Source organism: Schistocerca serialis, chromosome 3 (genome assembly GCF_023864345.2).
Source record: "Schistocerca serialis cubense isolate TAMUIC-IGC-003099 chromosome 3, iqSchSeri2.2, whole genome shotgun sequence".
NCBI lineage: Eukaryota > Metazoa > Arthropoda > Insecta > Orthoptera > Acrididae > Schistocerca > Schistocerca serialis.
In genome coordinates, this window is record NC_064640.1 from 392588431 (window position 1) to 392602220 (window position 13790).

Genomic DNA, 13790 nt, shown 5'->3' on the forward strand with positions numbered 1-13790 from the left:
CTATAAATTAAAACATTCATGTATGGCAAGGCACCAAGTGTGGCTGCTTCTAAAGAGTCACTGAAAACACAAATGTGGACATGGCAATGTATCACACATCATCACTGTAGGCATCCCACTGTAACAGCACAGACACCGGCAAGCTGGGACAGCAGCCCAGCAGCAAAACCAGGCCAGTGTCCACTGGCCAATGCCCTACCAGCTCAGTAGCATTAGCAGAGACACTGCTTCTGCAGATGACTCTTCTGCATGTCAACCGCATAACCACCGGCCCACCAGTTATGCCATACCAGGCCATCGACCTCACTCCACGCGTCTTGATGCAACTTTGACACAGTGGCTTTCCGAAACTGTCAGCATGTGGAAATGGGATTTAAATCACCAGGATAAGCCTGCTGCCATGTTGTCACAGCTGACCCATCCAATGACACATGGCCTGTGTCAGTTGTTGCCGGATCTTTGACACTGCCTCTGCAATGTCATGAACCGATTAACGCTGCTCAAGTGTCTGACCTGAGCACGCAGATGTCACCTCCTGCCGTGCCGCCACCTGGCAGTCGTCAGCACCATCTGCCATTGTGCTGTGGTAGCTGGATCGTCGCTACAGCTCATGGGGAACATCTGTGTCAGTACATCTGTACTGATATGCGAGGATCACCTCTCATCGTCTGCAGTCTGTCTGTTTCAAATATTTTGAACCACATCTGTCTGTGTCTGACAATAAAGTGTTCTATCAATGGATCAGCTGCCTTCTTTGCCCACTCCGTCGCCAACTACCAGCAGAGTACCACTCGCCCACTCCCATCCTAAAGATTACTCCTTACAATGTTGGTGTTTGAATATCTGCCGGAGCTGGAAATCGTCACCCAATGGAACTTCAAAGAGGATGAGGTGCAGCAGCAGTGGCGTTCAGCACAAGTTTTCAAGTAAGTACTGGCCTCTCTTGTTGTGTTTGTCCTTTCCTTCCTATTTGCATACACTATATGCTTGAGGTGGTAGTACTGAGCAAAATGTATGTTACTGAGAAAGCAATAACCCAAGAGACTATTCAGCATCTACTAAATAAGGTAGCTACTGTCAGAGCTAACAATGACACTTTGAGAAGGAAACTGGATCGTCTGAAGGGTGAAAGAAGTGAAGGGTCATCTTCAGGAGTATCTTTACCTATCCTCAATGCTGGTACAGGTTCACTGGTGGCTCCATTTTATGGTAAATCTGGGAAAGACATTTTTGTCTTCGTGGACAGTTTGCATACAACTGCGAAATTAAGGAATTGCAGTTATGGACATTTGTTAAGTATAGCTTGCTTGAGACTATTAGGAGGTGTCAGAATGTACAGGGTTACTACAAATGATTGAAGCGATTTCACAGCTCTACAATAACTTTATTATTTGAGATATTTTCACAATGCTTTGCACACACATACAAAAACTCAAAAAGTTTTTTTAGGCATTCACAAATGTTCGATATGTGCCCCTTTAGTGATTCGGCAGACGTCAAGCCGATAATCAAGTTCCTCCCACACTCGGCGCAGCATGTCCCCATCAATGAGTTCGAAAGCATCGTTGATGCGAGCCTGCGGTTCTGGCACGTTTCTTGGTAGAGGAGGTTTAAACACTGAATCTTTCACATAACCCCACAGAAAGAAATCGCATGGGGTTAAGTCGGGAGAGCATGGAGGCCATGACATGAATTGCTGATCATGATCTCCACCACGACCGATCCATCGGTTTTCCAATCTCCTGTTTAAGAAATGCCGAACATCATGATGGAAGTGCGGTGGAGCACCATCCTCTTGAAAGATGAAGTCGGCGCAGTCGGTCTCCAGTTGTGGCATGAGCCAATTTTCCAGCATGTCCAGATACACGTGTCCTGTAACGTTTTTTTCGCAGAAGAAAAAGGGGCCGTACACTTTAAACCGTGAGATTGCACAAAACACGTTAACTTTTGGTGAATTGCGAATTTGCTGCACGAATGCGTGAGGATTCCTACCGCCCAGGTTTGCACATTGTGTCTGTTCACTTCACCATTAAGAAAAAATGTTGCTTCATCACTGAAAACAAGTTTCGCACTGAACGCATCCTCTTCCATGAGCTGTTGCAACTGCGCCGAAAATTCAAAGCGTTTGACTTTGTCATCGGGTGTCAGGGCTTGTAGCAATTGTAAACGGTAAGGCTTCTGCTTTAGCCTTTTCCGTAAGATTTTCCAAACCGTCGGCTGTGGTACGTTTAGCTCCCTGCTTGCTTTATTCGTAGACCTCCGCGGGCTACGCGTGAAACTTGCCCGCACGCGTTCAACCGTTTCTTCGCTCACTGCAGGCCGACCCATTGATTTCCCCTTACAGAGGCATCCAGAAGCTTTAAACTGCGCATACTAACGCCGAATGGAGTTAGCAGTTGGTGGATCTTTGTTGAACTTCATCCTGAAGTGTCGTTGCACTGTTATGACTGACTGATGTGAGTGCATTTCAAGCACGACATACGCTTTCTCGGCTCCTGTCGCCATTTTGTCTCACTGCACTCTCGAGCGCTTTGGCGGCAGAAACCTGAAGTGCGGCTTCAGCCGAACAAAACTTTATGAGTTTTTCTATGTATCTGTAGTGTGTCGTGACCATATGTCAATGAATGGAGCTACAGTGAATTTATGAAATCACTTCAATCATTTGTAATAGCCCTGTATGTGATGTGCAATGAGAAATGGACTCTCAGGAAGGGTTACTGGATGATTACAGGAAAAACACCTTGCGGCATTATCGCAAATGACTTAATGATGTAACACAGAAGCAAGGAGACTCGATAGAGGGTTTAGTGGACAGCATCATAAAAATCAATGTAAATGTGTATGGATTAATGGACTCCCGTACAAAGCCACAATTTTTGAACAGTCCCCCCCCCCCCTTTTTTCCACAGTATACTCTAGACACTGTCACGAATGATGATGATGAAATGAGGAGGAAAACACCCAGTTCACGTGCAGAGAAAATCCTCAACCCATATGAAACAAAATATAGACTGAAACTTCCTGGTAGATTAAAACTGTGTGCCCGACCGAGACTCGAACTCGGGACCTTTGTCTTTCGCGGGCTAGTGCTCTACCAACTGAGCTACCGAAGCACGACTCACGCCCGGTACTCAAAGCTTTATTTCTGCCAGTACCTCGTCTCCTACCTTCCAAACTTTACAGAAGCTCTCCTGCGAACCTTGCAGAACTAGCACTCCTGAAAGAAAGGATATTGCGGAGACATGGCTTAGCCACAGCCTGGGGGATGTTTCCAGAATGAGATTTTCACTCTGCAGCGGAGTGTGCGCTGATATGAAACTTCCTGGCATATTAAAACTGTGTGCCTGACTGAGACTCGAACTCGGGACCTTTGCCTTTCGCGGGCAAGTGCTCTACCAACTGAGCTACCGAAGCTGTGAGTACCGGGCGTGAGTCGTGCTTCGGTAGCTCAGTTGGTAGAGCACTTGCCCATGAAACGCAAAGGTCCCGAGTTCGAGTCTCGGTCGGGCACACAGTTTTAATCTGCCAGGAAGTTTCATATCAGCGCACACTCCGCTGCAGAGCGAAAATCTCATTCTGGAAAAATCCCCCAGGCTGTGGCTAAGCCATGTCTCCGCAATATCCTTTCTTTCAGGAGTGCTAGTTCTGCAAGGTTCGCAGGAGAGCTTCTGTAAAGTTTGGAAGGTAGGAGACGAGGTACTGGCAGAAGTAAAGCTGTGAGTACCGGGCATGAGTCGTGCTTCGGTAGCTCAGTTGGTAGAGCACTTGCCCGCGAAAGGCAAAGGTCCCGAGTTCGAGTCTCGGTCGGGCACACAGTTTTTGTGGTGTCACCGCCAGACACCACACTTGCTAGGTGGTAGCCTTTTAAATCGGTCGCGGTCCGCTAGTATACGACGGACCTGCATGTCGCCACTGTCAGTAATTGCAGACCGAGCGCCGCCACACGGCAGATCTAGAGAGACTTACTAGCACTCGCCCAGTTGTACAGCCAACGTAGCTAGCAACAGACACTGACGAAGACTCTCTCATGTGCTGAGAAGATAGTTAGCATAGCCTTCAGCTAAGTCAATTGCTACGACCTAGCAAGGCGCCGTATTCAATTGCTATAATACTTCTGTATCATCAAGGGTGATGTTCTACAATTACGAATTAAAGTTAAGTATTCCAGAAGCTATGTATTATTTTTGGCTACTATAATTTCCGTCATTGCTCCAGACTTCACGCCAGCCTGCGTGAGTCTAAGCGAGTGCCTTTTGGTTACCCGTCACTGTGGACTGGCTGTCTTGTCAGTCCACAACAGTTTTAATCTGCCAGGAAGTTTCATATCAGCGCACACTCCGCTACAGAGTGAAAATCTCATTCTGGAAACATCCCCCAGGCTGTGGCTAAGCCATGTCTCCGCAATATCCTCTCTTTCAGGAGTGCTAGTTCTGCAAGGTTCGCAGGAGAGCTTCTGTAAAGTTTGGAAGGTAGGAGACGAGGTACTGGCAGAAGTAAAGCTGTGAGTACCGGGCGTGAGTCGTGCTTCGGTAGCTCAGTTGGTAGAGCACTTGTCTGCGAAAGGCAAAGGTCCCGAGTTCGAGTCTCGGTCGGGCGCACAGTTTTAATCTGCCAGGAAGTTTCATATCAGCGCACACTCCGCTGCAGAGTGAAAATCTCATTCTAAAAATAGAGACTCCTCAAGCTGCCTCTTGGGATCAGCATGGTTCTAACACAATGCATGATAACCAAGGTGCACTGGAGAATGGTATCAGTGAAGTGTGTTTCTTTGAAAGCAAGAGGGAGTAAGGAGGTGTATTTCTGGCAAGTGACAGTAGTGTCCATTATAGATCCACTCAATGATCGCATTACTGGTGGCCAGTTTAGGCATCAAGGGCCAGGGGGACCAGTCACTCTGCAAGATCGGTACTGTCTGTCAGCAGGGGGGATGGAACCACATCCACAAACAGCAGCTCAGATTCTGACTGTGTGGAGGGATACAGCACCTTTTTCTTTTGCTCAAGGGGTTATTCGCATTGAGCGTGGGGACACATAAGGAATGGACAGCTCGAGGATCCACAGGCCATGGCTCCTTCAGCCACTGTTTGATGCTGGCCCCCGGTCCGGGACGGCCGGCGAGAGGGATCCTGAGAGGGAGCCCTGTTACCGGTAGACATCGAAGAAGGAAAACACTTTCTGGCTGGAAATGGGAAATGGTTCCTGAAGAAAGTCCCATGAGAGATTAGGATGGACATCTGGTTTGGGGAGGGTAGAGGTGCAGGGGGGAGGATGCAATGGTTGTGATTTTGGCATAATTGACTGTCATACACACAGGATTGAGGCGTTCATATTTCTTCCATGCATCAATATATGACAGGTAGTCAATAAATTTGTATTCCTGGGTCGTGTGCTCTTTCCTGAAAATTGGCAAATGTCGAGGGTGATGTTCCATGCAGTTTATATACAAAGGTGGATGTTCACAACTACCTTCATGGAGTGACTGCCCATAGTTGCTGCATTTTGGGTTTGCCATACAGCGGGATGACGTGTGTTCAACATGTAAACATCTGAAGCACCTCATAGGTTGTGGAACATAACAGTTTCGCATCGTACCTGTACACCATGACTAGCTTTCTCTGTGACGACATTCACTTCAAAAGGCCATGATAAAAGTGCCTGTATCCGTACAATATCCTTGGGACGTTTTTGACATGATCGATATAATGCATGCCTCACCACCGGAGATTAGTCCGGAGCTCCTGATCTATTTGCTGTTTGGAGTGTAAGTCCTCTGTGGACAATGATTCCTTGGATCATGTTTAGTTTGTGTGGGGCAGTGCCTGAAGAGCTGAAGTCTTGGCAGCAGAGGAAGTTTTAATTAATAATGAACTATTTCTCATTTTTCCCAAAGACTCAATTTCCGCAAATTTGTCTTCAATCTTTTCAATAAGAGTTTTGTTGCAGTAAAGTATACCCATTAGTATGAGTACATTACGGGTATGGGGTGCAGTGCTTCGCACTACAATGCCTGGATTGTCTCTCTCCTCACAGCACAGCCAAGGAAGGTAGTGTCATGGGGCTGAGTCCTTGTGACCACTAGTAGAAGAAACTTTAATTCACTTTGAACAGGGGCTCTCTCCATGGGTGCCACCTAGCCACAGAAAAGGTTATCTGGCCAGTAAAATGTTGCTTGGAGCCCCCCCCCCCCCCCCTTTCCAGCCATGACAGGCAGGAACTCCATTGCTTGTTTGGGGAATTTCTAGCTCAGGATACAACAGTGTGATCCCTGTATGGTCAGGGACAACCACCATGCTTGAACTTGATAACCCAACCCCAACAGAATGAATACAATGCTGGGTTTTTGGAATAGTAATTTTGCAAGAAACGAAGGGCGCAAAGAGAGAAAGGCACAAAACGTGGATTATACACCACACTCTGTGACCTTCACTGCACCTCTGTAAAAATTGGAAAATGCGCAGCATGTCAAACCTAACAAGGAGACCATATGGTTAAATATCAAAATTGGTAGCATGCTGGAAGGGAGGAAAATGAGTGTCCAAAATCACAAACCACATCCATGAAAATCGGCACAAAGAAGACCATCCAATGGAAAGGCAGAGAGGAAAAAAGAATGGTAGGAGGATAGACTTTCAGCACAGAAAGAGCCATAGGGCTGGAAGGGCTGAGGCCCTGTAGTGGCTAAGCATGTACTCATAAAAGAGGTGCGAGACCCCTGAGAAGGAGGAAGGGATAACAAATGTTTCATATGGCAATTTAGTCAATAAAGAAGAATCTGACGACACTTTTTGAATGTGAGGTGGGCAAGTAGGCTGACAGGGAATTTCCTCTTCTCATAGGGTGTGGACAGAGCCTAACCCAGCACCAATTTACAGAGAGCAGAAGATAGCTGTATCAGTTCCGGCTGCCAAATGCAAAACCAAGGAAAACATGAGAGCCAGAAAATTCCTGGTCATGGTGCTCCTGAGCCTGTGGGGCAAATCCAGAATGGCAGAAGGTATCAAGGTATGACCTTTGAGTGGTGGGGTAATTTTTATGCAGCACCCAGACATAGTGACTTCTGAGCACCATTGGACATTAAGCCTGGATTTTGATGTATGAACAGTAGAAACTAAGTTCAGCACCTTGAGGATACTTTTGAGAAATTACAAACCATGATGCAAGGCAGGGCAAGACTAAATGCTACTGAAAGTGAATATCATCTATTACAATTAGCTTTTGAACGTTTACAGGAGCAGCTGCGCCAAACCTCAGAATTGTTTTGTGATTTTAGTAAAAAAGGGTCTGGGTAAATGCAGGTGGCAGAATCCTAAAGACAGTATTCGGCACTGCCGACACAGAAGATGCTGAGGACATAAATATAGGGTTGAAACAGGCACAGGTAGATGTGGAAGGAAATCAGGAGATGCTTGAAATATGCAGCACGCAATTGGCCAGCCTAGACCAAGACATGGAGAACAATACCCATCACCATGGCTGCCATCCTCATGATACACATCCGAGAGTAAGCAGACACAGAAAGTCATAACTTAGAAGTTTTCAAGGACCACTTGTAAACTGTCAAAACACAGCTGACCATCATGAGGTTTTTTTCACTCTTGCTGAAAGTAGTACTTTCTCTAGTATCAAAGTTTCAAAACTGCTGGAAGCACCCCTCCATGCAATCCATGGGCATTTGACCCTAGTACTTTTGCAACCAAGACAGCCTCTGGCAGGTCTATGCAGAATTCGAGTAAAGTTACCAATCCCATTAGAATCATTAGCAGCAATGGAGGAGGAATCATTACCATTTTATTACCTTCTGACCAACATAACCAGAACACAAGTAGGAACCAGGTTGAGAATATATATACAGATTCCACTGACCTGTGAAGATCGTCAATTTGAGTTCTTCGCATCAATGCCCACTCAATATCTTGGAAATTTGTGCCTTTACGGGTATATGAAATATTATTTGTATCATCGACAAGAAGTCTCATGCTCTACTTACCACTGCAGAACTATTACACTGCTGAGGTAGGCAAGTCACCATTTGCCCAACAAAGCAAACACACACTCAATCTGAGTCATGTGAATACACTTTGTTTTGCTCTGAGAAGCCTGAGACCAAATGCCCCAGGAAGGCAATTACAAGTGAAACCAAATTTTCCCAGAAGATAGCGTCCACTTGCTATACTCAGTACTGAAACTGATAGTAGTCACTGCCATCTCTTACGAGCAAGAATATTTTGGCTGCACCCAGCGCACAGAGCTACAATGTAAAGGATTGCTAATGAATGGTATTCGATGCGACATTTAAGGTCCCACTTTCAGATTGTCTGCCACCAATACTGGAACCACAATTCTAAACACCAGCTCCTTATCAGTGCCCTAGCTGTACACTTCCTCCACTGCCACACCACTCTGCTTGAGTGTGACAAGGGGGGGAGAGGGGGAAACTGCAAATGTTCCATATTTAAATGCGAATGCAGACACACTATATACGACTTGGTTTCCCATTTCATATTTCTCAACAGCAAGTATCACAAACAAAACATACTTTTGTTGTTATTTAATTATTTTTGGTACACTGGAGGCGTAATATAATTTTTATGTGTTACAGAACATCAGCATATGTACAGAGACAGAATTTAACAGATCTTCTCAAGTCAGGCTGCCACCTAATTGTGGCCTATTTATTTTCACAACAGAAAAGAAACCTTTCGCGCGCAAATACTGATTGAAAAATTGATATCACATTTCCTATTATAGAGGCATGGAAACTCTTCCCGAGGTAGACAATGTACACCTCCAGGACAGGTTTAATGTAAAAGAATTTGTCTTCTAGTTGGAACTAACATTGCGGATTGTTCACTTCCATGTGCATATCCACATGTTCAGGGGCACTTGCAACTGAAATGACAAATGGTTTTGAAAACAGATTGGCAGTAAAAACTTTAGAAAGGTATACATTTAATTCTTTCAGGGGAAAAATGATTTCTTCAAACCTCGTGATTTCTTTAATGCCAATGAGACAAAGGAATGGACAATGTTTTTTGTCACAATTTGTCCCTTACATAATGCAATTTTCTTTTTAAACATATCATCAAATTAGAAATAAGTTGTTTCTTATATTGCTCTCTCTTACCATGCACAGTGTGCAGTTAAGACCACTTAAAATGCAAGGTCTTCAATCCATTCTTGTTTTAATTTTCATTCATGGGCTCATTTTTCCTTTATAAATTCAACAACAGTGGGTTTTAAATCGAAAAATCATTCTGGGCTTGACACTTGACTTAACCAATGTACTTTGCAGTAACCAATAGAGTCTCCATACTCTTCTTTCAATTAGACTGAAAGGTGTTGCAACTGACACGGGATAATATATGTGACTTCAGAAAATTTACCATTTGTATCACCAATTTTGTCACGTGTTCCATGCCTGCAAATTTAGCACAGAATGCTACTTGATATACAGAACAATGAATCCCATCTGCCAATTGTTGAACATTTTTTCTCAGTAATCGTCAGCTAAATCTTTAAACTCTTTCTACATGATGTAGTAATGCTGTTCCACAGCAAACTGTGATACCCATTTATAACGTGACTGTGTATTGCGTAATAGATATTGAAAATTATTCTCCTTTTCCTCTGTCATTCCCATTCATATTTAAAGGCTTGTTATGATAGATTGCTAGACTGCCTCTTTTCGTGGAAAAAGCCACTGGACCTGTGAACTACTTTTACGCCACAAACAAATAGCGAAGACTCCCCCAAGTCTGCCAAACTGAAGAAAGTCGTGCCAACTGAAAAATCCTGCACCACAATGCTAAACGAAATTTTGTGTTTTACCAAGTACTTCCAAAAAGTACCAAGTAAAGCCAAACCTCGTCCCTCACATCGTACTCGCATGTAGTTTGGCATGCTGTGGCCAACATTGCTTTAACACATGTAACAGTTTCCCTTTCCTATCCATTTACTATACATGTCTTTAATACCTGTGCCCACAATGGGTCTTGTTGCCCACAACATCCTGGCTCACACAAAGTTAGTAATCATATGTATAACAATAATGGAAATTTCTGGATGGACACAACATAAGGGAAGGGCAGCCAATCACCTACAGCAGATCACGCGTGGACAACAGAAACACATAACAGAAAACAGCATTCACACTAGCTTTCAAGTACTAGCTCTTTTTCTAGCAACAGTAAACCTATTCACAGACACACTACTACACAGACAGCTAAATGCGCATTCCCATTGCCACGGCAAGTAATCATTTGGTATTTTAACACTTTCGGAGATGGATTGGCTTACTTTCATGTTGCTGTTTCTTAAATAGAGCATTATTTAAAAGATTTTAATCATGTTCTAGAGCTCCTGCATTTTCTCTTAACTTCAATGTAAATAAGAAGCTACTACTCAAGACTGCCTTGTCACTTTTCACAAATTGAAAAAAAAAAGTGAACAAGTATTGTATGCATTCAATTCCTGCTATTATGGTCTACATTTCAATATGGTTGAAGACTTGTATTCAACACTGTATGTGTGTATTTGACTTATACAATTTATATTTTATAACAAGCAAACAGAGAAATAATGTGTGCATGACTGGGTCAGCTTGAAATAAATGAACTTTAGCAGGCACCCCTGACAAAGTAGAGTACCCCGATTTTCTGCTGAAGGCATACACATCTCCTCTGCATGCCACTTACATTGAGGCTTTAGTTTTTTCTTTCTTTCTTTAATTGAGGGTTACACCTTTATTACAATGTGGTGAATGAAGCCTCCATTATCCATTGATACAAAATATTCCACTGTCGTTCTAACAGTGTCTGACATTTTTGCAGATAATTGGTGGTACCCAACTAGAGCTTGGATATGTGTTTCCTCAATCTCGTAACTAACAATGGTTGATTGGGATAGAATGTTTTTCTTTCAGTTTTACACTACACTGTTAATTTGCACACAACGTGTGCACACTACCCTCCTCCAATAATGAAGACTTGAAAGGGATAACATTAATACAGTGCTGTGAATACTATATCCCGACCCCTGATCCCAAATTTCTACCGGTTGAAACATTACATCTATCTGAAGTGCTGAAAAACCTACCCCTCTCTCTCTCTCTCTAAAAGTACTTATATTTGCTTCATTTTCTTACAAAAACTCATATTAACATTTCTCAATGCAGCAGTGTTTTTTCATTACAGGTAAATTCATCATCAGATGAGTGATTCCCTCGTTTAAAAAAACACCCTATAAAATGTCATTTCCATGTACACTGGCCATCAAGTTAGTATTACAGAATTATTCTAAGTCATTACAATAGCTACCCTTGAAGTAATGAGATGACTGGATGTTTGTCAAAATCAATGGGTTAAGATTCATGGTCCGCTCATTCCCCCACAATGGTAAAATGTTATTTTTCTTTTCTAGTTTCTGCGCATGTGTCTTTTTCTCTTCTTCTTGGCCAGGGCTCCGATCAAGCCAGTTGGTGTCTGAAAAGAAAATTTCCATGTCTTAGTTCCAAAACTCAACACTGTACCAATGAAATATTACCAGTCCAAAATATTAGAGCCATTTGCAAAGTATTCATTTCATGTGGGAGGAAATATGTTTGTTTCAGGTGTTTAATAGTGTTAAATTGTTCCAATAGATATGTTGGATGATGTGTAAAATCAACCAACATATTATCTTCAGTTCTACATAAAAGTCCTTCTATTCCCCGAATGTACACTCTCTCACACTTTAGCTACACAATAAGAAAAACACACAAAACTTGTAAGACTGTTGAAGGAGTTCACAACCACTCGAAGATACTTTTAAAAAGCTTTATTTTATTGCTGCAACCACTTTTGGGCCATTATGCCTCTATTCAGATAGCAACGCTTGTTTCAGAAAAGTGTCAGAGTCATCGTATGCATGTCATATCTACTTGCAATTTGTCAATGAACTAGAGTGTTGTCAACCTATAAATCATTTAGGCTCCTCTTAGAATTTATTAGTAGTTCAACTTTTTATGGCTGCTGACAAGCTACTGAAATGTGTTGCTGAATAATGGATGCCTTTCTGGACTAAAGGAAATGACTTCAAATCTTTGTGAAGATTATTCTTATTCCTAGTATTGATTCCATGTATTGAGCTGTTGGTTTGAAAAACAGATATTTCTAATGGCAAATTTCATTAACAAATTAATATATTGGAAAGCAATAATTCCCCAATCAGGCCTCAGCAGAACATATTTGAGTTCACACCACAAACAATTCTTATTATTCGTTTTTGGATGTGGAAAACTTAAGCTTGGCTTGATGAGATACTCCATAAAAAAATAATCCCATATGACCCTATTGAATGAAAGTAAGCACGTTACGCGAGCTTTTTTTATTTTTATGCCACTTAAGTCTGACAACATAACAGAGATTTGTTTAGGTGCCTTGGCAGTTCTGTGGTATGCTCCTCCCTGTAGAATTTATCATCAAGTTGTAATCCCAAGAATTTGACACTGTCAACTTTTTCTATTGGTTTTTCATAATATTTTAGGCAAATACTGGCAGGAAACCTCTTCCAAGTTCTAAAATGCATGTTGTGTGTTCAAAGTTTAGTGACAAAGAACTGGTTAGGAACCATTTATTAACGTTCATGAAAATTTCGTTAACCAATATTGTATGTGATTTGCTATTTAATGCAATGTATGTTTCATCTGCAGACAAAACAAACTTGACATTATGTAATGTTGCAGATGAAAGCTCACTGATATACACAAGTAAAAGTACGGGGCCCTAAGATGGAACCTTGTTGGACACCACAAGTGATTAGTTCCCAGTTGGAGGATGCCTGATAGCTTAATACACATCTATTTTGTAATGACATCCTTTGTTTCCCATCAGAGGTGTAAGGTTTGAATCATCTTGCAGCATGTCCTATTATACTGTACTATTCTAATTTACTCAAGAGGAGATTGTGATTTGCACACCAGATACATTTCACAGATCACAAAATATACCAGTGGCCTGTAATTTACTGTCTAATAACAAATTAAGTACATTCTATGAGACTTCCTGGTAGATTAAAACTGTGTGCTGGAGCGAGACTCAAACTCGGGGCCTTTGCCTTTTGTGGGCAAGTGTTCTAACAACTGAGCTACCCAAGCCTGACTCACGATCCAGCCTCACACATTTAAATCCATCAGTACCTCATCTCCTACCTTCCAAACTTCACAGAAGCTTTGCTGCAGGAGGCCAGGTCATGAGCCAGGCTTGGGTAGCTCAGTTGGCAGAGCACCTGCCCATGAAACACAAGGGTCCTGAGTTGAGTCTCGGTCTGTCTGGCACACTGTTTCAATCTGCCAGGAGGTTTCATATCAGCACACACTACACTGCAGAATGAAAATTTCATTCTGGAAGTACATTCTAGCTGTATATGGAGATGGCCTTCTCAATATCAGAACCCTTTAGAAATTCCAACTGTCACTCTGATAACATATCATTTGTTGTCAGACATTTAAGAAGCCGACTGTGTATTACTTTTTCTAAAATTATTGAGAACTCTGGCAAAAGGGAAGTTTGACAGTACTTATTTACCATATTTATTCAAGCATAAAACGACCCTGATTATAAAATGACCCCATTCTTCTTCTTCTTTTCCAAGAGGCTTCTTGAGAAAAATTTATTTTTAACATATTCTGACTAATCAAAATTACAAACTGTTTTATTGACAAAGTATCTGCCTAAAAAGTTAACATTAAACCTATTCTAAATTTATGTAATTTATTAGTTCTCTACATTTTAATAAAACATGGAAAAATAAAA

General features: G+C 42.4%; 1 protein-coding gene across 1 annotated transcript in view; it reads right to left on the bottom strand.

Annotated features, from left to right (window-relative positions):
* The window catches only part of LOC126470243 (pre-mRNA-splicing factor 38B-like), an 88040-nt gene that overhangs the window by 47958 nt on the left and 26292 nt on the right, over positions 1 to 13790 (bottom strand). The window contains 1 exon segment of the mRNA XM_050097952.1: positions 11316 to 11480. Within this exon segment, the coding sequence (XP_049953909.1) occupies positions 11316 to 11480 (165 nt within the window).